Source organism: Xenopus laevis, chromosome 1L (genome assembly GCF_017654675.1).
Source record: "Xenopus laevis strain J_2021 chromosome 1L, Xenopus_laevis_v10.1, whole genome shotgun sequence".
Taxonomy (NCBI): domain Eukaryota; kingdom Metazoa; phylum Chordata; class Amphibia; order Anura; family Pipidae; genus Xenopus; species Xenopus laevis.
In genome coordinates this window covers 2137855-2163213 of record NC_054371.1, presented here as the reverse complement: position 1 = coordinate 2163213, position 25359 = coordinate 2137855, and the positions used below count along the sequence as shown (strand labels likewise).

The 25359-nt window shown below is 39.6% G+C and overlaps 1 protein-coding gene across 1 annotated transcript; it reads left to right on the top strand.

Moving 5' to 3' along the window:
- Positions 1–3147: 3147 nt before the first annotated feature.
- LOC121401480 (vomeronasal type-2 receptor 26-like) lies at positions 3148–24056 on the top strand. The gene is made up of 3 exons (XM_041586247.1): positions 3148–3411; positions 7324–8206; positions 23990–24056. Exons 1-3 carry the CDS (start codon positions 3351–3353, stop codon positions 24054–24056), a joined length of 1011 nt encoding a protein of 336 aa, XP_041442181.1. The 5' UTR covers positions 3148–3350.
- The last annotated feature ends 1303 nt before the right edge of the window (positions 24057–25359 follow it).

Below are 25359 nucleotides of genomic sequence, written 5' to 3'. Positions count from 1 at the left end.
TTTAAATGTTTCCCTTATTATTCTATGTACATGAGCTAAATACATCACTTGCTTTCACCAATCTCAGTGTGCAACTCAATTTCTTTTATTTATTATATACATCAGTGTGGTCACCATGTGGAACTCCAGCTATTGAATGTGTATCCACTGATAGCTGGAGGTATCTTTTAAAATTCCACCACTAGCCAAGGACAAACAGATAGGGCGACATTTTTTAAATTGCATATTGAATTTACGCAATTGAATATGTAACAAAACAAGCCAAAAAAATCACTAATTTATAAAGGTAAACTCTCTAAAAACGCAGCGAAGATCTTACCACCTGATTCGGTCTCCACGTATTTCAGAACTTGAGTAATGGAACACGTTTATTTATCAAATGTTGTACATCGATCTCGCAGTAAAATTCGCTAAAAATGAAACATGAAAAATACTGCTAACAAATGCTGGCGAATAATTGCAAACTCCATTGCCTGGATATGGCTATAGTTGCAGCGTTCCATAGGGACCACCAATGCAACATTTGCAGTTATGTGATGCAGGGGACATTATTGTTTAAAAAAATAACCTCTGACTTATGTGAATTCAGAAGCACCAGTGTTTGTGTTAGAATTGTACAGATGGTGGGGTTAACACTCATTTATGTTTTTTTTTGTGGGGGGCACTGATTTATTTACACTATCACTTGTGCTCTAATATAATCCCAACAAACATATGAACACTATGACAGCTATACTCATAAATAAAAAAGCTTTTTTTACCCATATGCTTCATTATTCTGTGGTGGGCTGTCATTATGGTGTGAGCTATACCTTCAACTGAAACTTCTTTACAGCTCTATAGATGTTATACGTGTCTATACGTGTTTGCGCATGTGCATAAACATCATTTATCTACTTGCGCTACTAATATACGTGGTCTGCGATCTGCATTCGATACACATGGGCATCGCTATAATACGCATACGCACTATCCAAATCCGATTGATAATGAATTAATGCCAATAGCGAACAGTAGTGAATGATTGCGTATTGTAGCGAAATTCGTACATATTTAAATACGCAGCTTCATAAATTTCGCCCCTGAGTGTATTTTACTCCCCCCATAGAGCAATCTGGAACTCAGCATGTTCCCTCTGGGGCCCATCTTGTTTATTGTCAAAGGTTACAATAATGAGTGCCAATCTCAGGGGTTGAAGGAAGTCCTGGAGCAGTCTGGTTGGCCAACAAAGAACCTGTGATGACTTGGCTCAACCAAGGGTTAAGGTCATATAAAGATTTAAAGTAATTGAAGCTGCCATGGTTTTTATTGCTTAGTGTGAATTGAATTTTGATCTGACTGAGCTTGAGTTTTGTTAGTTAATGAGACCCGCTCATAGTGGGGAAGTTAGATAGTGACTGAGAATCAGATGAGCAGTCTCTCCCCAAACAACAACATAGTGATCATTTCTGTTCTACCAATTGTATCAGCTGTCTGGCCTAAATAACAATCTTTTTTCAACCAAATCCCAGTACAAATGCTCAGACAGGTTAACTGTATTTATATTTCTACATGTAAGAACAGTGTGAGATGATTTTGATGGGACTCTGGAAAGTGTGATCTGAAAACAATGTCAGTGATGGTTGGATATGCCCAAAGGAGAATTAGCGACATGGATCTCTGACACTTTATGGCACCCCCTACAACCTGGAGTATTCATTCAGCAATGAGAACGTTCATTCGATTCCATTTAAAGGACCAGTAACATAATTTTTTTCTTTTTAATGAAAAAAAACCACCAAGAGAGTTTAAACTTTTAGTTCGCAAACCTTTTATTAAGAAATTACTTACTGACTTTTTTCATTCCAACCCTCAAGAACTTCCTGAGCCTAAATCCATTATTGTTAAAGGGATCCTGTCATCGGAAAACATGTTTTTTTCAAAACACATCAGTTAATAGTGCTAATCCAGCAGAATTCTGCACTGAAATCCATTTCTCAAAAGAGCAAACAGATTTTTTTATATTCAATTTTGAAATCTGACATGGGGCTAGACAATTTGTCACCTGACTATCGGGTTGACTAAGTCTCATAATGTCTGGTTGTCTTCTAGGAATATTCCTTTGAAAATAATTTCTGCTAAATTAGGACCAACATTTATTGGTCCTTTTTCTGTTTCTTACATTATTATTCCTGCTTCTGTTCATCTCAAACTGCAGCCCAAATGTAAATTTAATAATAATTTCATGTTTCGTTGTTGAAGTCTGCCAGATCTGTGCATCAGCACTCTCCTCCTCCAGTTATGGTTGATTGTCAGTCTGAATAATTAGTACAGAAACGAATTGACTCTCGCCTATCCAGAGGCAAATTACGGTATCTAGTATACTGGAGGGGTTATGGTCCTGAGGAGAGATCTTGGGTTTTTTGCTTCTGATATTCATGCTGATCGACTGAAGTGCAAATTTCATGCCAAGTTTCCCAATAAGTATAGGTGCTGGTGGCCCCCTCTAGAGGGGCAGAAATGTAAGAGTATCTGGTGGTCTAGTGGTCTCTGGTGGTCCAGTGTGAGGGCATTTGGGAAGCCTGCAGGACCCAAGTGCACGCAATCATTGCAATCAGGTCTTTCTTGTGAGCATGCACAGTGACGTCATTGCATGTGGAGCAAAATGTTAATATTTAAAGGGGCCATGGGCAAGAACACACTTCCCAACGTAGGTTCTGTTTGCTTAGATCCTGGTTGTGAATTGGATCTGATTTTCATGTGTGATCTCTTGCCTGCTTCTGATATTTGCCTGCCCCTGACTATGACTTGGATTCCGATTCTGTTACTATGCTGCTCTCAAAGTATTCATCTCAGTCTGTCCCTGACTATGCACTGATTGACCCCGTCCATCTGTTCTTACACCCTGGTTCCCTTGCCTGCTCAGAACCCCTCCCTTTGGTCCTCTCACAAGAAAGACCTGGGGGCATCTGAGTAGCGGAGGGCTCCTCCCAAAGCAAAAGGCGGTTGTTAGAGGCAGATGGGTGAACCGAGACTAAAAGGCAAAATTTGCTATTAGATTAATCACCAATAGCCAATCAGCTGGTAGCATTAACTGGTCTTCCATTTAACAGCAAACATCTTATTGGTTGTCATGGTTTCTGCTCCTGTGGAAAATTATTGCATTTTATTACATATGAATGCTAAACTTACATCAAAAAAGCTGTGGCTTCTAAAATCAGTCAATCTTTTATCAGTATTTCTGACAACAATCCATTTGACCTCATTACTGAGCATATCTTTTTGCAATTGATGTTTCTTTTTATTAGGTCCCCAGATCTCAATGCTCTGACAGTTGTGTCCCCGGCTTCAGAAAGGCCCCAAAGTCTGGAATGTTTACCTGCTGCTATGACTGTATCTGGTGTCCTGAGGGAGAGATCTCCAACACAACTGGTAAATAATAAAAATGTAAAGTACAAACAATGGTTTCCCAAAGACATAACAGCAAAGAAACACCATGTAACCAAGAGTAGTAACCACAATGATTGTGTGGACCTTTGTCCCTTAGTTTTAGCTATAAACCAAAAACATATCAGGAATAAAAGAACATCCTGCTAAAATATAATTCAGACTAATATTGTGTGCTGCCCTTTTCAGACATCTGTATGATCATATCCATTCCTCTTTAATCTCCATCATACAGTACCTGTAACCCTTTCTTGACAAACTCCTGTAGAATTGGATCACACTCACTTTAACTCTGGCATGATTCCTGTGACAATTCAGCACACTTGGACCTCTTTGCTTATGAAATATACAGGGAATTGGAATTCACAGTATTGGCCTCCACCTAATGGGCACTAAGGAGTACATTTCAGGGGATTTCCACTTGGAAATAATTATCACAAAAAGTTTTGCAGGAAAAAAAAATAAACTTTATATAAAGATGAAGCAAGCAACAATTATGAATGCAATTAGAATCCCTGCACTGTGGACCTGTGGTTCTGTTTAACTCATTAGCACAGTCTTTAAAGAGCCACAGTCCCACACTCCATTTCAAATGCTCTTGATCCACCCCAGGTACCACTACCTGCCCAAAGTTAATTTCCTTTGGAGAAGGCAGTTGTACCCATGTAGCTGGCTCACAGTAAGGACCTGTCCTCACACAGAGGAACAGACACTGGTGCATTCCAATAACTTTCCTCTGGTGGATCACACACTAGGGACATAACTTACAAAGCTGGGCAGGGAGCACGAAGGATTCTTCCTATATACAGATGCAGCCACTTTGGTTTGTCTGTTTGACACAGAATAACTAAACACAGATATCCCATTTATCTCATTTAACACAGAAAACTGTGTCACAACATCCCATCTAATTAAAGCATTCACCATTGTGAACAATGGTGCTTTGGTATGCTAATGAAAAGGTTAAATGCATTAAATGAGTTAAGATAACTTTAGATAACACAGTTTCTTCAATTAACTCTGAGTCATGACGCATTTAACTCACAAATCCAAGTGGCTTCATCTGTAGCTGGACCTCTAGGCTTCTTCTCCAAGCCAAGCCCAAATCATCTTATCACAGACACCCTTGTCTATGTTTCTGGGCAGCTCACTCTCTCTGGAAGATTCTGCAAGGGCCAGTTTTACCTCTCCTGGCTCACCCTGTAGATTGGGCACCAAAGCAAGGAACTCCTTGGACCATTCTCTTTTCCCAGATGTCTTCAGAGGCCCCCAGAAAGCATAAGGCCTTTTTCTTGCCCACCCACTCCGCTGAGTATCACCTTTCTAGAAAATGTATTGCCATATTTCCCCAGGCCCTTTTCCTGTCCTCAGGTATTAATTCCTTACCCAAATCCCTCTATAATCATAGATGGGAGTTTGAGAAATGCTTAGAACTACTGTTGGTATAACCTAACAAAGCAATTCTATTGGCTGATTTGTGTCAAATTCTAGTTTGGAGTCTGTTGAAAGCCCAGTCTTTATACACAGTCACATCTAGAAAATTGTTGCTTCCAACATTCATGCATAGTTAACCTTCTGGTGGAGGACACGTTATATCATCAACAAATGTTTTGAGATGCTCCTCAGTACTAAACACAAGACGAATATCTCGTCAATGTTGCACCTGAAGAAAGGTGCTACATATTAATGAAAGGAGCTGTGATAGAGAAGGTTGTGAGTCTCATCAGTCAAATTTCTTCAATTTTAGGTAGATGGTCAAAACATTTTAAAAGGACCAGCATTCAACCCTCACCACAAAATTTGCTGTGTTATTCAGCATATTTGTGTATCCAACTTTTCTGCTGATAGTAGGGACTTTATCAGATATGATTTTTTTTATACCTTAACTTCCCCCATTTAGAAAAGGTGCCAAACATGACATCGTAGTAGGCGTTGTAAAAATCGGCAATTGTTTACATAAGCATGAACATTTTCCTACAACGTCTTTACCTTTACCTTTACCTGGTATGTTATAGCCCTTAGTAAATCAACAATCAGGCATCATCATCCCTTGCTCCCATTCTGAGCATATAATTAGACAATAACATGTAGGGTATTTATACCATGAAGCGCAGGGTTACTAATTCAAAAGTGGTGGTGAATAAAGAACAACATGTTTATGTCACAGGGTGGAGTGTCACAATGTACATGGGTGCTGCCATCTTGATTTATCCACACAGAGTGAACTGGAGCGCTAAGTCTTAGCTAAGAAAAACAAACAAAAAGTCAAAAAGCAACCAATTTGCCATTTAACCCCTTGGTGCCATAGAATCAAGTTCATTGATCCCAAAAGTCTCTTTTATAAGCAAAGCTTTATTACAGTTCTCACCTCTTGCTTTGATGAGAATTTGCACTCCATTAAAAGAAACAATTGACCACCCTTCTGGACACATTTTTATGAATCATGGGCAGTGTGTAAATCACTGGTCTGATGGGGTTATTTTGGCAAAAAGTATCCATTCATTTTAGTAGAGCTCCATTCATTTCCTATGACAATGTCAAACAAGCCTATAAATATAATCTAAAATGTATCAGTAGGATCAAATGTGAATTTACCATATTTACCTTGTCACACATAGGAGGTCATGTTTGTAATAACAATAATCAAGTATAACCCCCATTGTCTGCATTTTTGATAATCATATCATTATTGCACCAAAGGAACTGGATTACTTTCCTTTCTACTGCAGACAAGATCCCACAGGATTTATGTTTTACCTGATCTCAAGCAGTCACTTCTACAGTTAATATCTGATTAAATATTATTGTTATTTCTGCAGGAGTGTTTTTATATATTGGCAACCTTATATTGAGCTAATGGGATCAAAGGTGGTTGCATTTGATCATATAAAAAAAACTTGATTACAAGAACTTGGAAAGTTCATGTTTTGGAAAGATGCATTTCTGACACTAATTTTATTAGAAACTGGAATTGAAGGGAAACTATCCCTCTGAACATTTCAGGTCTCAATAAATGATATTGTATCAAAAAGTCCATATGTAAAACACTAAATAAATAATATTCAAATACATATTTCTGTCTTATAGCCATAAACCATAAACCATTGGATAATCCCAAATAGAAACACTGAAGGCAAGTCCTCACTCTGTTGAATGTTGGTTAAACTACAGTAGTTGTGAGAAGCTCATGTGCTGAGTAACTACCACTCACAAACATATGGAGGCAAGACACATCTGTGTGTTAATATCAGGAATTCACTAAAACAGACCAAAGTCAAAGCAGGGAAGTCAGGAACAAGGACAGGGCAAGGTACATACTTACAGGACAGGAACTCAGTAATAGGCTTAAATAGCCCGTTATTGACTGGATCATGGGGAAAGGACTTCCAGACAACATGGCAGGCTAAAACACTAGTTCCTCCTATGGCTCAACCTGGAGGAGCAGTGGTCAGTATGAGCAGGTCCCTGTCTGTAATCCAGGGAGTTTCTAATAAACTCATATGCTTCATTATGCTTATACACAAATCAAGTGCACACATACACACTAAATTATATCAGCCAATGAATGGGCATGGCTCTGTATCTTACTCTCATGCTCCTTAGAGCTAAGGGAGCACAATGACACAGAGCATCACAAAATGGTGGCCAATGGTAAGAGTTGTATACACTAATTTGATGGGATTCTTTACTAGATCACATATGATGATAAGAATATCAGTATTCATTCTGAAGGTATAGTTTCCCTTTAGAAAACGACACCACTGCAGCACAAGAGAGACCTGCACATCCTTCCTGTTTCTATTCATGGCCTAAACAATACAGTCCAACCTTACATCCATTTATATGTACCACTCTCCATGACATTATACTCAACTCTTGTTTTTATTACCTTCACAGACAGTGACATTTGCATCCCATGCCCAAAAATGGAATGGTCCAACGAGGAAAGGAGTCAATGTATTGCAAAAGTTGAAGATTTTTTATCATATACCAATGTTATGTCTGTATTTTTCTCGGCTACCACAGCTTTATTTTTTCTTATATCTCTGTTGATACTGGGAGTTTTTATTATACACAGGGAAACCCCCATAGTGAGAGCCAACAACAGAAGTCTCAGCTTCCTCCTCCTTGTCTCCATCAAGCTGAGCTTCCTCAGTGTGTTTCTGTTCCTCGGTCGCCCTGTGGATATAACCTGCATGTTGCGTAACATCACTTTTGGAATCACCTTCTCCATAGCTGTCTCTTCTCTCCTGGCCAAGACTATCATGGTTTGTGTTGCTTTCAAAGCCACCAAGCCAGGGAGCTCATGGAGAAAATGGGTGGGAGTCAAACTGTCCAATTCTGTAGTCTTGTTCTGCTCATCCATTCAATTAATAATCTGCATGACTTGGTTGGCCATTTCTCCTCCCTTTCAGGAACTGGACCTTCACACTTACCCTGGAACCATCATCATTCAGTGCAATGAGGGCTCAGCTATTGGCTTTTACTCAGTTATTGGGTATATGGGGCTTCTGGCAGCTGTTAGTTTTGTTTTAGCATTTTTAGCTCGGACATTACCGGACAGTTTTAATGAGGCCAAGTACATCACTTTCAGCATGTTGCTCTTCTGCAGTGTTTGGATCACAATGATCCCGGCCTATCTGAGCACCAAAGGCAAAAACACTGTGTGTGTGGAGATATTTGCCATACTCACCTCAAGTGCTGGACTTTTATTCTGTATATTTCTGTCCAAAAGTTACATTATCTTATTGAGATGTGAAATGAATACAAAAATGTATGTGTTTGGGAACAAAATCTGATTATTTTTCAATTAAACATGCATATAGTGACTCTCACATGAATTACTAAATAGTTAATTAGTGTTGAATAAATACTGTCCATCCATTGCAGGAACAACAATAAAAGCCATTGACAGTTGAGGTAAATATGCCCAATGGTAAAGGGGACCTGTGTAACGGTTGGCACCCTAAATCTAGAACCAATGCCAAGCACCCTAGTCTCGGCTCGTGCTTCAGCCTGTAGCAGCCGCCTTTGGCCGCCGGAGGAGCCCTCAGCTACTTAGATGCAGCCAGGTCTTAAAACGAGAGGTGCAAGGCGAGGGTTCTAAACAGAATGAGGGGCACAACTGTAGTCAGAGTCTTTGGGCTGAAGGTCACAATACAAGGCGTTCGGCAGAATCATAGTCAGATGAGGCCGGGTCAGGGCAGGGGGACAATAATCGTAGTCAGGCAGGCAAAGGTCAAACTAGGTAGTCAATCCGAGGGTTAAGCAGAATCAGAGTCGGTAATCAGGGAAGGGTCAGGTTTCAGAAGGTAGAATAGTCAAAGCCAGGCAGGGTCAAAAACAGATATGAAACAGGAACAGGATCAGAATCAGAGAGCTTACGCTCAAAACACCACAAGGATAAACCTATAACGGGCAAGGTACTGAAGCCAGAATGAGCCTTATATAGGGGTTTGAATTTCACGCCAAAACGTGCCTTTGCGCGTCTGCGTCATAATGCCCGAGAGTCTGCATCCATAAATAGAACCAGACGCGGGTGTGCGCGCCCTAGGAACCCAAAATGGAGGAGGAATAAGAACGGTGTGGCGGGCGTCCCCACTGGACCACCAGGGTAAGTAGTTTTTATTACAACCTGTCACCCTATAAAATAATTCTAAATCCTCTTCTCTCATGTTTATCAAGCAAAATCTTTTTTTTTACACTAAACAAACCATGGTTACTTTCTGTACTTCACATTATTATAGCAGCCTCCCCTACTCTACCCTCCAGAATCTCTGGTTCCTGGTCTGTGTCAGTGATTGAGAAAGAGTTGAGTGACAGAGCAAAGTGAAAGCTGATTTGCTGTGGATATCAAGAGGCCACACCCACAACAGAAAACGTGCAGAGAAGAAGAGAAACAATGGAGTTTGGCAGGACTGATAATAACTGCACTGGCACAGATAACATTAAAGCAGGTCATTGTTTATATCATTTATATTGTTTATACCCCAACTTTTTCTTTTGGTTTTGTGCTGAGCATGCTCAGATCAGCAACCAGTGATCCTTATGCAGATACATTCTACAGCTGGACTGCACAACAATAAACAAAAAGGAGCAAGAAGCTTGCCATATAATAATGACAACTAAATATAAATATATCATCAAAGCATCAGAAATCATAGGCCCCATACTGCTTACTTAGAAGGATCCACCCTTTGTTGGCCCCATTTATTCATCCACAGAATGTCAGACTTACCGGGGAACTGGCACCTGTCAAGTAAGAAGAACGAGGACCCAATAAAAAAGGTAAATTCACAGCCAATTGACCCATTCATTATATATCAAGACACTTTTGGGACCCTTGACTTGAATATCGCTTAGGCTACTGAAAATGCATAACCAGGGAGACACAGAGCATCAAGTCTTCCAATGAGAACATACCACCTTAACTTGTATCCAATTAATTCTAAAAAATTGTAATTTGTAACTTTTTCTAAATGGCATAAATATATGTCTTTAAAATGTGCTCACATCAGTAATAGATTGCTTTACTGGCCCACGCAATTTTCTTTGTCTCGCATCTGGTTTATACAGGGTTTCACATTATTTATTGGGCAGGGTTGGGATTAATAATGGATATTACTATGAGTCCAGTGTTGATGTGACAGTTGGATTTACATTCTTCCAAATGTAAAGTCGCTGTGTTCCACCAAATAAATTTGGGGAGGGAGAATAACAGAAATAAATTTCATATAGTGTAGTATTTTTAAAGGCTTTTTTGCTGACCCCCTTGGTGTCTATTTGAAACCACCGTGCTTCACAATTCACACTATAATTGTGTCATCCAATATTTCATGCTAAACTTGAACTCAAAATGATTATAAGAAAAAAATAAAAAATAAAAAATAATGAAAATAAAAAATATATATGGAAGAAAAGGATTGTTACATTAAAGAGTAGCCAACACGTGCAGCCCTTGCTGTTAGTTTTTCACCCTGTGTGCACACAATAATTACGTAACTTTTAAGTGCTGAGTGTGAACACTCTAACCATAATTCAGAGACCGATCGTGCCAGTAGCACAAACAACTCACCAGACGTCAGTTTGGAAGATCAAAGATCAAAAAATGCTGACTCCAGCCTCCGCTGGTTCCACCGATTATGCTGAGAGATAAAAGAGGTTCATGTGCAGATTTCTCTAAAAACAGTTTAATACAAATAAAAATCACACTCACAAACGTTGGCTTGTACACTGCAAATAGTAAATCTTTTAGCGTCCCAAACGTCCAATCTGACTCCTCGGCGTCCCTGAGAGTCTCGTGTTGCTTCGAAGTGGGCGCTTCTGCACAGATGAGCTGTATCCCGCTTACGCGTTTCGCCTTTGCTGGCTTCTTCCTTGAGCGATGACGTCAGTTTGCTCTGTCCTTCCTTTATCCCTCGCGTTCTCTCAACCTAACTTCATCTAACTTTATTTGTCCTGACAAAACTTTACAAAATCTTTTATCTTCATATTGTGGCCAAAATACATACATTAAAATCAATCCTGCACCAATCCAACTGAACAAAAATGCAACCTTGCTTACTATAGTATAATCATTTAAAGCTTTCTATTTCTATTAAGTGCAGGGTTTTTAAATCCATAAAAACATAAAAACATTTTTATAATAAATACATAGAAAAACTATCCCATTTAAAAATCTTTATCTTTTATGGAAAAAAGGGGATTTTGTTTTATTACTTAATTTATTCCAAAAAGGCCCTAAAATTAAAATCTATATTTAGGCCTGATGGGATTAATGTTTTGAGCCTATAAATCCACCAACTCTCTCTTTGTAAGGTTTTGGTGGTCAGATTGCCTCCTCTCCAATCTTTTTTTATTTTTTCAATACCCCACCATTTAGTACCTACTGGGTTCTTATTATGTTTTTCAGCAAAGTGTTTGGATACATTGTGTTTTAAAAAGCCTTTTCTTATGTTGTTAATATGTTCACCTATTCTTCCCTTTAACTTCCTATTTGTCTTTCCTACATATTGGAGCCCATAGGGGCATTCCAAAATGTAGATCACATCTGAGCTCTCACATTTATTATTATTTTATTATTAACATGTATTTATATAGCGCCAACATATTGCGTAGCACTGTAACGTAAATGTGATTATACAACTAAATCACATGAATTACATACATAGAATATATGGAGTAACAAACATCACAATCAATACAGGTACAAAAGGTGAGGAAGGCCCTATGCATAGGCATACAGTCTAAAGGGAAGGGAGTAATACACAAGGTGTGGGAGTGGGCAAGATTGAATTAAGTGGGTGAGAAATGTGGTATTGTATGTGGTGTTGCGTTTTGTAGTTAAGCAGAGTGAGGGTAGGCTTCTCGAAAGAAGTGCGTTTTCAGAGATTTTTTGAAAGCAGAAAGGTTGGGAGAATGTCGGACAGATCGTGGGAGAACGTTCCAGAGGAGGGGGTGCAGCCCTTGCAAAGTCTTGAATGTGAGCATGTGAGGAGGTAATGAGAGAAGAGTTGAGGAGCAGGTCAGTAGAGGAGCATAGTAAGCGAGTGGGTGAGTATATAGAGAAGAGATCAGAGATGTAGGGTGGAGCAGAGTTATGAAGTGCTTTGAAAGTCAGTGTCAATAATTTGAATTTGATTCTGAACAGTAACGGAAGCCAGTGCAGGGATTGACAGAATGGTGAGGCAGAGGAGGAGCGGTTGCTGAGGTGTATGAGCCTCGCAGCAGTGTTCATTATGGACTGGAGAGGTGACAGTCTCTGGAGGGGGAGGCCAATTAAAAGAGAGTTACAGTAGTCTAGACGCGATATGATGAGAGAGTGAATAAGAATTTTGGCAGCGTCTTGGGTGATAAATGATGGTATTTTGGATATGTTCCTTAGGTGGAAGTGACATGATTTAATAAGTGACTGGATATGAGGAGTGAATGACAGGGCAGAATCTAGGATAACCCCAAGGCACCGGGCCTGGGGAGAGGGGGTGATAGTGGAATTGTTAACTATGATGGATACTTCCGGGATGTTACTGGTGTTAGTTGGAGGAAAGAGAACCATTTCAGTTTTAGAGAGGTTTAATTTAAGGGAGCGTTGCGACATCCAAGTAGAGAAAGCGGACAGGCAGGAGGAGATGCGAGTTAGGAGTTCTGGGTAGAGATCAGGAGATGAGAGATAGATCTGAGTATCGTCAGCATAGAGGTGGTAGTGGAAACCATACAAATTTATTAATTTGCCAAGGGAGGAAGTATAGAGGGAGAATAGTAATGGTCCCAGGACAGAGCCTTGAGGAACTCCAACAGAAAGAGGTAGGGGAGAAGATGCTACTCCATTGTAGGACACACTGAATGAACGATTGGTGATGTAAGAAGAGAACCAGGACAGGGCTGTGTCACGAAGGCCAAGCGACTGGAGGGACTGGAGTTGGAGAGGGTGATCTACAGTGGCTGAGAGATCAAGCAGTATTAGTAGTGAGAAATGATTGTTGGCTTTAGCGGTTAAAAGGTCATTAGTTAGTCGAGTCAGGGCAGTTTCCGTGGAGTGGTGTGGCTTAAAACCAGATTGTAGGGGGTCCAGCAGGTTATTGTCAGAGAGGTATGAGGTAAGTCGGTTGTAGACTAGGCGCTCAAGTAGTTTAGAGATGAAAGGTAGCAGAGAGATAGGTCGGAGGTTGTCAAGATTGGAGGGATCAAGAGAGGGTTTTTTCAGAATGGGGGTGACAAGAGCATGTTTTAGTTGAGAAGGAAACAGTCCAGTTGAGAGGGAAAGATTAAATAGGTGAGTTAAGGCTTTGATTAGACAAGGATTGGTATTGCGGAGAAGTTTTGAGGGAATTGGATCAAGCGGGCAGGTGGTAAGGTGAGAAGAGGCCAAAAGCTTTGAGATTCCTCATCAGTGACAGGGGTGAAGGAGCACAGGAGAGACTGGGGAGTGTGGAGGGAGGGTGGTGGAAGTCTAGGGGGATTGAGTAGTGTAATGTCCCTTCTGATAGTGTCAATTTTGTTTTTGAACTGCTCAGCAATATCTTGAGCAGAGACAGATGTGCATGGAGGGGGTAAAGAAGGGGAAAGGAGAGGGTTAAAGGTGGAGAAAAGTTGTGCTGTTTTTTTAGAAAGGGAGTTAATGAGTTAAGTAAAGTAAGTTTGTTTGGCTTGGAAGAGGTTGGTGTTAAAGGAGTGCAGGGCAGATTTGTAGCTCCAAAAGTCTGATTCTGAGCGGGATTTGCACCAGCGACGCTAAAGTGCACGTGAATGAAATGAAATGGTTGTGTATAGCGGTGAGTTTGTTGCAGACAGATCATTCCAGAGAGCACAGGAAAGATTAACTGGGTTTTTGGGTATAGGAGTAAGTGTTCTGTACTGTTTGAATTTGCTCCGGAGAGAAGGAGCTATTGGCCGTGATATAACTGGGATGGGGTAAGGGCCAGGGTTTGGGGAAATGTCCCCAGCTGCTGAGTGGGATTTAAGTCCTTCATTTGTATGAAAAGGAGGAGTTTTGTGGAATAGCTAAACAGAGTACTTTATAAACTTCATGTGTGGAGAGGGAAGGAGAGGAGAGAAGAGAGGCTGAGATTTGTATTGAAGTGGGATTTGCCGGAGGAGGTAGTGAAAAATGTTTTATGAAGCATGAGAATGAAAGAAGGAGAAATACAGGATAAAGTATGTTTGGAGTAAGAAGTAACAAACTAGCAGGTACAAACAAATCTGTTTTCTTCTTATCCCAGATGGTTCACTGTTGATTGCAGGGGAATCCGGTTCCTTTTGCCTTGTCAATGCCTTGTCCAACTGCCTTGTATAACTGCCATTTCTAAGCACTTGTGAAATGTTAGCACTTGTGCCATGCCCCAGACACATTTGATTAGGTCCTTTATTTCAAAAGTTTCTCCTGTCACTTTACTTTCAAACTTGTTAGTTTTTTTTACCATATCTACAGGCCTTACACGGCCAACATGAAAAAAGCCAGGATATTTTACATCTTTATTCCTAATAGTAGCTTTCTGGCAGGTCTGCACTAATTTTTCTTTTATATTCGGGGCTCTTTTAAAAATAACCTCTGGTTTCGCTGGGAGAATGGGTTGTAGTTCCTTGTCCAGGCTAAGTATATTCCAGTGTTTTGTTATTATTTTGCTGATCTCTTTGGCTTTGGAATTATATTGTGTTATAAAGCTCATATTGTATGAGTCCTTTTCACCCTCTATCTTATTTGTACTCTTGTACTCCAGCATTCGATCCCTATCCTCCTTTCTTATCCTTTCAAAAGACTCCTGTATATCTTTTTCCTTATACCCTCTTTCTTTAAATCTATCTTTGAGGATTTTTGATTGACTGTCATAATCTTTTAGGGAACTACAGTTCTTCCTTATCCTCCTAAACTGACCTTTTGGGATATTTTTGATCCATTGAGGATTATGGTTGCTGGAGGCTAGGACATAGTTGTTGGTGTCTACCTCTTTAAAGAAGGTTTTGGTGCGTATTTCATTCCCCTCTATATAAATTTGGAGGTCAAGAAACTCAATTTGTGTCGCACTGTAATTTAGAGTGAAATCCAAATTAAAGTTGTTTTTGTTGATATTCTCTATAAAGTTTTTTAGCTCTATTTCCCCTTTCGTCCATAGAAGAATATCATCTATATAGCGTTTCCACCATACGAGGTTCATGTCCTGAAGTAAAGGTCCCAAAAATAATTCTTCCCAGAAGCCCATAAACAAATTAGCATAACTGGGCGCGAACCTCGTACCCATTGCTGTCCCGCATATTTGTAAATAATAATCTCCTTCAAACCAGAAGTAATTATGATATAGAATGAATTGTATACTGCTAATTATAAATTCCCTTTGCTCTCCACCTATTTCCTCATCTTTTGCTAAAAAATGTTGTATGGCCTTTAAACCTTGCTCAAGTGCTTTAACATCAAGGGTAACTAATAACCAATTTGGATCCCACGTTTGGTTTTTTAACATATTGAGTACCTAGGTAGACTTTAGATAGGAGGGCAGCTTATTCACATATGTCTGTAATTTGGTATCAATGTAGTGTGAAAGATTGCTGGTAAGTGAATCTATACCAGAAATAATTGGTCTGCCTGGAGGTGTAGTTGGATTCTTATGAATTTTCAGAAGAATGTAAAATAAAGGTATTCTGGAATATCTATTTATTATATATTCTTTTTCAGTTCTATTTATTACATTCTCTCTTTCTGCTTATTCTATAAGTTTCTCTAATTTCTTTTAGAATATATCCCCCGGATTATTTTGCAATTTTCTATAGGTTCCTGTATCCATTAAAAGCCTAACACATTCATTTTTATAGTCCACTGTATTCATAATGACAGTTCCACCCCCTTTGTCTGCTGGTTTTATAGTAATTGATTCATTTTTTGATAATTCTTTCAAGGCCAATTTTTCATTTTTTGTTATATTATTCCCCTTTTTGAAATTTTGGCCCAGTTTTTCGAAATCTCTCAGTACTAATTTCTCATACATTTCTTTCGCTTTACCTTTTTCCTGAGATGGTATAAAGGTAGATTTTTTCTTAATATTAGTGGTTCTATTTACGTTTTTGTTCTCAAAATTCTTTATTTCAACATTATTGCTTATAAAATACTTCTTAAGGGTTAGTTTACGAATAAACTTTTGAGCATCTATAAATAAATTGAAGCAATTGGGGTGATTTTTAGGTGCAAAATTTAAACCTTTTTGGAGTACTGTTTCTTGTGCTTTCGTAAGTTCAATTGTACTAAGGTTAAAGATCCCATTCTTATTACTTTCTTTCTTATTATCTTTTTCTTTCTTTTCCATCCTTCCTTTACTCCCACTTATGTCTGATTCCTTGTTTTTTTGTCCTATTTTTTGGTTTCCTACCATCTGTCTTTTCCCCTTTCCTTGTTGCCCTTGCACCAGGTGTTCCCTTTTGTCTGATAGTGTTCCCTTTCGTGTCCACCTTTTTTGTTTCCGCCAAAATGTGTGATTCCCCCTTTCTATGTATTCTCTTTCTTTGAATCGTGTTTGTTGACCCCCCCAAAAAAATGTTTGTTATCTTGAAAGTGGCTATCCGACTCCTTTCTTTTACGTTCTATTTTGTGGGGATTTGGACTTTTAATATTTTGCATTTTGTGTTTCGATGTTCCATCTATTCTTTTCAATTTATTGGGTGTGTTCTGGTAGTTACTACTTTTTATTCCAGCAGTTGGATTTGGTGGACTTAAGGTTTAGGGTTTATAGAAAGGATTATAGGAGTTGAATTTTTTCCTATTGCTCCCTCCATTGCCTCTTTTATAGTCTTTCTTGTCCCTTCCAAACTTCTTTTTCTTGATTTCAATTGTTTCTTTTTCCAATATATTGAGCCTTTCTATGGCTTCGGATTCGGACATTTTAAATTCTTCAAATGCCCTGAAAGGCTCAATTTCTTTTCTATAGTCGTCTATTTCTACCCCCAAATTTTCCAAATCCTGTGTGTGTTTTTTTACGATTAACTTCATCAAATTATTACTACAATCATCTAATGTCTTATTCCAATCATCAAGAAATTTTCATCCTCTAAACCAAATGTTGGATTTTTGTGCAATCGCAAACCCCTTGGAATTCTCACACATTCCAAATACTTTTGTAGGGTCACCTTGTCCCACCATATTTTCAATTCCTTTCTCATCCCCCGTTCTATTTTGTGTAAAGTGTCATACATTTCAATATCTACCAAATTCTCTGAATCATCTTCTAATTCATTTCCCAGTTCACCAAGAATATCATCAAAATCTGCACATGAACCTCTTTTATCTCTCAGCATAATCGGTGGAACCAGCGAAGGCTGGAGTCGGCAATTTTTTTGATCTTTGATCTTCCAAACTCGGCACCATTTATGTCAGATAAATGATCATTTGGTTTAAATATTTACCTTTGGCCAAAGTAAATCTTATGAACAAATGTGTATATTCTTTATGGTGAAGGAAATCTGCCCAAACTTGTTTTGTACCCACAGTATAAATCTGGCCCAGTGTGGGATCCATGAAGGGTACCAGCAGGATCATTCCTGGGTCACAAGCGATTGGTAGGTCAGGATTAAAGTGGGACCTTTGCACCCATCACTGATCCAGCACTTTCTCCCATGTGGAACCATAAATTACCTCTATGTTTTCGTTAATGAGTTCAAATTCTTTTTAAATTAGATAAACACATTTATAGTATTGTATGTTAATCCTTACCCAAGAACGATATTTAAACTACTCTTTATTATGAGAACATTTAGAATGGCTGATTTTACACTATATGGTGTGGTTGTTGTTATACTCAACTTTCTCACTCTGTAGCACTGTATGTGAGAACTCCTCAATAAAAACTAAGTATATAAGTAGGGATTTAAAATGTGGTTTTTATTTATAGGAACTGATCTTTTCAAAAAAGCACTATAACTAAGACTAAAATAACATTCACTTAAAACTTTTGTGTATCATAGAGTCTCTGACAGTGGCCATTGGGGACCATTGTATTGATACTCTACGCTGACACCCATAGGGTTAAAATATAACAGGAGGCTTCACTAAAGGTAATCATAGATAAAATAATTGATTACACAGGGCTACCACAGGTCACAAGGCTTCATTTTTGAGTAACTGTGATTTAGTGTTAATATCAGGTCTCAATAAGATGATGTAACATTTTGGGAGAAATATGGAGGCTAAAAGTCCAGCACTTGAGGTGAGTATGGCAAATATCTCCACACACACAGTGTTTTTGCCTTTGGTGCTCAGATAGGCCGGGATCATTGTGATCCAAACACTGCAGAAGAGCAGCATGCTGAAAGTGATGTACTTGGCCTCATTAAAACTGTCCGGTAATGTCCGAGCTAAAAATGCTAAAACAAAACTAACAGCTGCCAGAAGCCCCATATACCCAATAACTGAGTAAAAGCCAATAGCTGAGCCCTCATTGCACTGAATGATGATGGTTCCAGGGTAAGTGTGAAGGTCCAGTTCCTGAAAGGGAGGAGAAATGGCCAACCAAGTCATGCAGATTATTATTTGAATGGATGAGCAGAACAAGACTACAGAATTGGACAGTTTGACTCCCACCCATTTTCTCCATGAGCTCCCTGGCTTGGTGGCTTTGAAAGCAATGTAAACCATGATAGTCTTGGCCAGGAGAGAAGAGACAGCTATGGAGAAGGTGACTCCAAAAGTGATGTTACGCAGCATGCAGGTTATATCCACAGGGCGACCAAGGAACAGAAACACACTGAGGAAGCTCAACTTGATGGAGGCAAGGAGGAGGAAGCTCAGGCTTCTGTTGTTGGCCCTCACAATGGGGGTATCACTATATTTTATAAACACTCCCAAAATTGTCTCAGTAATAAGGAAAAACAGGACTAGGATGGATAAAAAAAGTAGTGAAATTACATCATCACTGTATGTTAGAAAATCTTCCATCATGGGAATACACTGACTTCTGTTCTTGTTTGGCCATTCCATGTCTGGGCAGTGGAAGCAGTTTTCACTGTCTGAAAATGAGGGGGTGGGGGAGTCTTTATGGAATCTCATTACAATAAAAGAAAATATATAATATAAATTAAGAAAACATATCAGGTTGTATGTAAATACCGGACTTTGAGAAAGATAACAGGGTTAATGGGAATTGCCAGGAAATACATAACTCTGCAGTGTTGATCAGGTAATTTGGTTTTACCAATTAGAAACCATTTGGAGTGGGGGAACAGTACTACAGCTCTTGCCCAGATAATTAGTGACTTTACCAACACTGGGTTTACATGAGTATTTCTCACGAACAACATAATTGATTCTCTACCAGAAAGATAAACTGTAAGTTTCATTGTTTGAGGAGAGACCAAATTATCCAGATAGTTGAGGAACCCCTAAATGGCAATGGATTGTAAGGAGGGTAGAAATCCAGGTCTATGAGGCACCTCAGAGTAATTTATATGGGGAGTGGTCTTAGGTGGAAATCTATGTGTAAAGCCTTTAGATACAGTCTCCAACTGATAGATAAATGATAATGGTCATGTGAGAGGTTTTGACATCGTCTTTGCCACTCTATAGCAACCAGCAAATTAGAATCGTTTGCACCTGTATTCATACATAATGAATTATGGGGAAACTAGTGTAGAAAATTCCCCTTGAAAGCAAGGAACATTGTTGCAAAGCAATACCTTTGTATTTTGACATAATAATTAGGTTGGTAATAAAATATGTGCTTTTAATGCTTTCATGTTAGCCAGAACAACTGAAACATTTGTCAGTTTTAAGGAGGCAAATAAACCATGCAAAAAGATCACTCAAAATATTTTTTTAAATATGTGAATAGTAAAAAAATTAAGCAGGATAGGGTGGGACCATTGTTGTCAAAGGGAGGTGTGTTGATGAGAACAGAGATAAAGCAGAGATTTTGAACTGTTATTTTTCATATGTCAACACAAATGAGGAACCAAGTAATATAGGTTTCCTTCTTAATAGTCCTAAGTCTATTAATTCAACAAACGATGCATGGTTCACACACGAGAACATGTAATGATAAACAAAGGTCTGGGACAGGACGGTATTCATTGCAGAGTACTAAACAAGCTTAGCTCTGTGATTGTCAAACCTCTTTACTTTTTCAGGATCAGGATTCACTGAGGTCTGGCATGATGCCGAGAGATTGGTGATTAACTAACGTGGTGCCGCTATTCAAAAAGGGACCCCGTTCTCAAGCTCAAAACTTTAAGCCAGTTAGTCTGACATCATTGGTAGTAAAGATTTTAGATTCATTGCATTAATAATACTATGAGTTTGTGCCAGCATGGCTTTTAGCATAAAAGATTTTGCCAGACTAATTTAATTTCTTTTTATGAGAAGGTGAGCAGACACCTTGACTCTCGATGGCAGTGGATGTGATTTACTTAGCCTCAGCTAAAGCATTTGATACAGTGCCACACAGAAGGTTACTGTTTAAATTAAGTAATTTTGACCTGGAGCATTTGTACATGGATAGAGAATTGATCTGAACGATAGATTGCACAGAGTGATATTAAAAGTAACATTTTCTAATTGTACCAGTGTCGTTAGTGGAGTACTGCAGAGCTCTGTTCTACATCCCTTGCTTTTCAACTTCTTTATTAATTGTTTATTAATGACGTGAAGGAGGGCATTGAAAGTACTGTTTCTATTTTGGAGTATGCAGTGCAGTTTTGTGCTCCAGTTCTTGAGAGGGATATAAATGAGCTGGAGAGAGTGCAGAGACTAAGTGCAACTAAACTGGTTAGAGGGAGGGAAGACTTAAATTATGATGATAGACTGTCAAGGTTGGGGCTTTTGTATCTGGAAAATAGAAACTTGTGAGGGGACATGATTACACTTTACAAGTACATTAGAATAAATTATAGACAGACCCCCACAGGGCCCCCCGGCAGCTCATGCGCCACTGACAAATGCAGCCACATGCTGCTGTATGGAGGGGAGCGGGGCCCGACTGTGCGTTATGCACCAGGGCCCGCCCCCCTCTAATGATGCTACTGTAGACAGATAGTGGGGGACCTTTTTTCACATAACGAGGATCACTGCTCCAGAGGCCACCCCTTCAAAAGAAAAAAAAAAGAAGAAAATAACTTTTATTTGAAGTAACATAGGTGATTCTTCAAAGTGAGGACAGTGAAGTTGTGGAATGCAATGCCCGATGATGTTGTGATGGCTGATTCTGTTAACAAATTAAGAGGGGCTTGGATGTTTTCTTGGACAAGCAGAATATCCAAGGCTATTATGATACTAAAATCTTTTTGAGTCATGTTTTTGGTCAAAATTCATAAATTTGAGTTGGGAATAATCATATAATTCTAATTTGAGACTTATACTTTGATCCTGGAAGTAACTTGAACTTAATTGGTCACCGCCTAAAGTCTTCTGAGTTCATGTGTAATTCAACGGCAGAGGTCTGTTGACCCATTTGAAGATGTTAATAGCCTTCCTGACATTTAAGGGGTTTTTTGTTGTTGAAAAATTGCATTTGAATTCAATTCCATTTTTCGGTTCTGTACTATTCGTTCAAATTTTAGATGTTGGAGTTTTTTCTTAAATAAGATACCATTCGAGATTCCAGTTCATTCCAGTTCATTCAAGATAAAAAAAAAACTCTATCACTCGACCTTTGATAAATCTGCCCAGTAGTACAGTATATTGGTATATATAGCTTGTGAGTATATGGAGGGGTTGGTGTGAATGTGTGTATGTATAGACACTGGGTTTCATTTGGAAGCAGTGGCTCTCCGCCAATGAGGTGAGTTGAGGCACTCACCTCAGGCTTCAGCGCCCCCCTGGTTACCAGGGGTGGCAAAAATGCCGCTCCTGGTAACCAAGAGCTGAATTTCCGGTTTTCAACCCGAAAAGTTGGCTCTTCTAATGCAGAGTGCGCAACTGTGTGCTCTGCATTAGCGACGTGGACCCCCCACCCCGTCCCGGTCTGGTAAAAGTGAGTACCGTGGGGATGGGGGGCGGCAAAACGAAGCCCGTCTCAGGCGGCAAAATGCGCAGGATCGGCCCTGTTTGGAAGGGTGGAGCTTGATGGACTTTTTTCAACCCGACTTAACTATGTAACTATGTAACAAATATATGAGAGGTTTGTTCTCCATTTATTCTTTATTAAGTATTTCTTGCATTATGCCAATCTATGATCATTGTTTGATTATTGTGTGATTATTGATGAATTCTTGGAATATTTTTTTTAAATTGTTAATGTTATCCAAGGTCAACACTTTTTATATTATTAAATATGCTGTACACTATTAATTATTTGTTAGTGAACATGGTTCAGAGTTAACCTGTGAAGTGCAAATAGAGAGAGACAATATTACAAGTGGATTTTATTTTCTGTATAAAATAATGTGTTGCTACATTCCATGTGCTTATGTCTCTATTTAGCCTTCACCTTCTATATGTCTCTTTCTCTGCGCTGTATTTATTCCTTTCACATACATTTAAGGTAAGAAAATAAATACATTATCAAAAATGACATTTGTACCAGTTGTGTTGGAGATCTCTCCATTGGAACAAGGGCCACAATCATAACAGCAGGTTTTGGCTCCAGGTATTGGCACCTTCCTTTGTCCAGGGACACAATTGGCTGAGCATTGAGCTATTGGGATCTAGAAATACAATTAAAAAAAGTGTAGAAAGTTGTGAGAATTGGAGTTTTCTATAGTGAGCAATGGAAGTGAAGGGGGCAGAGAGCAAGGGATAATTATTCAGGTGCAGGTCTGATTATATGATTATATTTATGGAGTGAATTCCAAAACTCTAATTCAGTCTGGAATTGTCAAATAGTGTAATTCTTTGTGCTACACATTTCTCTTTTCTCCTTCTTATTTGGTTAAAATGGTGTTCATGGGAGATGGCCTTATGGTACTATAAAACTTTCTGCATAACAGGTTTCTCAGGCTTCTTATCATTTACAGTAGGGGGTATAATATCCCTTATAATACATGAGTGATACTCAGAGTTCCCTATATAACTCAGCCTGCAGCCTTGTGCCTTTTTATGGTCACAGAACAACCCCTCAGTGACTTCTAATATCCTTATCATTTACAGTAGGGGTACATTATCCCTTATAATACATGAGTGATACTCAGAGTTCCCAGTATAACTCAGCCTGCAGCCTTGTACAGCGCCGGATTATGTGGGAGGGCACCCCAAGGCCGCACGGTTCTGTCGCCCAGCCTTGCGGTCCTAGCCCATTTACACCTTTCCCTATGAGCGTGCATGCGCACCTTAACAGGAACACTCGAGAGCTGCGCTCCCCAGTGTTTCAGAGACGGCGGCTGGGCGACATGCTGACCCTAATTTTTTGCCGCCCTAGGCCCGGGCCTATGTGGCCTCACCACAAATCCAGGCCTGGCCTTATGCCTTTATATGTGTTCTGTCCTCCCTACGTATTACCCTGGGGCAGTGTGTAGTTCGACATGCAGCTAAACCTCCCCACAATCCAATAAAGAGACTAATGTTGGAGTCTGTAGATTTTACTGGATGAGCAAGTGGAATAGAGGTGAAACTGTAATACAAACAGCAGAAAATATAATAAGTAGGCTTGCAATGAACTATATAAAAACATGCAAATGAACAAATAACAGCATAAATTATATATACTGGCACAAAGTCTATGCAGCAATTGTCTCTGGGGGTGCTGGCAGCTGTGGAGGTGTTTTGGTGTAACTATTTGCTTACCAACGATTCTATCAAAAGGAGAGATGTAGAACTGTGTGCTTCTTCCAGCGGCATGGTCTGTAAAATGGAGTCCTGGCTCCCACAAGGCATTGCTCTAGGTCACATGGTGGCAGGACAGTAGCCTTATCAGTTCAAAATACTGCTGTGAGCACTATGGAGTAAAGAATAAGTGACCTTGTGCACTTACAGAAAGTATCCATAGGAGGGAGATCCGAGCAAATGAATAAGGAGATCCAAAGACAAAGTATAGGCATACGCTGGAGACATGACACTCCCCGTCTGGCATCCATAGATGGCACCATTATTCCTCAGGAGACAACAGTAAAGTCAGTTCTGTTACTGGTCTGAAGAACACTTTTGCTTCTCCTTGTTTAGAGATTTTGACCTCGACTTTGCGGACTCTCCCATCTTCACTTGGGAATGTTTTGGTGACCAGACCTAAGGGTCATTCGTTTCTCTGCGATTGACCGTCTTTCACGAGAACAACATCACCAAGTTTGAGATTGGGTTTGATAGTTTGCCACTTGTTTCGTGGATGTAAAGTAGAGATATACTGCTTTCTCCATCTGTCCCAGAAAGTGTTTGCGAGACACTGTACTTGTCTCCACTGGCGTTTGTACAAGTCTTTGGTGGTAAACTCTGCAGAAGGAACACTAATTGTCTCAGTCTTTTGAGTAAGCAGAGTGGCTGGTGTAAGCAAGAAAGGATCTTCTGGGTCATTTGAGACAGAAGTAAGAGGTCTGGCATTTATAATAGCTGAAACTTCAGCCATGAATGTAATTAGAGACTCATGGGTGAGCCTTGCAGTTCCCACTTGTAAGAATATGGAATTGAGGATCCTTCGGGCTATGCCGATCATTCTTTCCCAAGCTCCTCCCATATGAGAAGAGTGAAGTGGGTTGAATGTCCAGATGCAGCCCTTATCAATTAGGTATCTTTCAACATCTTTAACATTGACGTTTGAAGGAATATGCAGCTCATTGGTTGCTCCAACAAAGTTAGTACCTCTGTCAGAACGAATGTGCTTCACGGGACCTTGTATTGCAATGAAGCGTCTCAGAGCGTTTATGAAACTTGAAGCATCCATTGACTCAATGACCTCTATATGGACAGCTACTACAAGTGAATATGACTGCCCAACGTTTACTGTTGGCATGACTTCCTCTCGTGTGACGTGTGGAGACGGACCAAGGGCCGAACACATCTAATCCAACATTGGTGAAAGGTGGGTCTAAGCTGAGTCTGTCAGCTGGAAGGTTTGCCATCTTTTGTGTTTGCAGCTTCCCACGGAGTTTACGACAAAGAATGCAATTGAAAATGATACTGTTAACGCATCTTCTTGCTCCAATTATCCACAATCCAGCCGTTCGCACGGCTCCATCTGTAAATAGACGACCCTGATGTTTGACTTGATCATGGTAGTGGCACACAAGCAAACTTGCAATGTGGTGGTGACCAGGGATGATTAGAGGATGCTTCTCTTCAAACTCCAATTTCATGCTTTTGAGACGACCACCTACCCTCAATAGGCCGGTCTGGTCAAGGAATGGGTCAAGCTTCCTTAAAGTGCTATCTTTGGGAACAGGCTTGTTTCCTATGATACAGTCAATCTCTTTGGAATAGGTCTCTTGTTGTACAGTGCGGATGATGACATATTTTGCTTTCTGAAGTTCTGCCACTGTGTAGACCTTCTGGCAGTGATGCCATCCTTTGCAGGTACTTACATTTGTAGATGAAGTATGTTT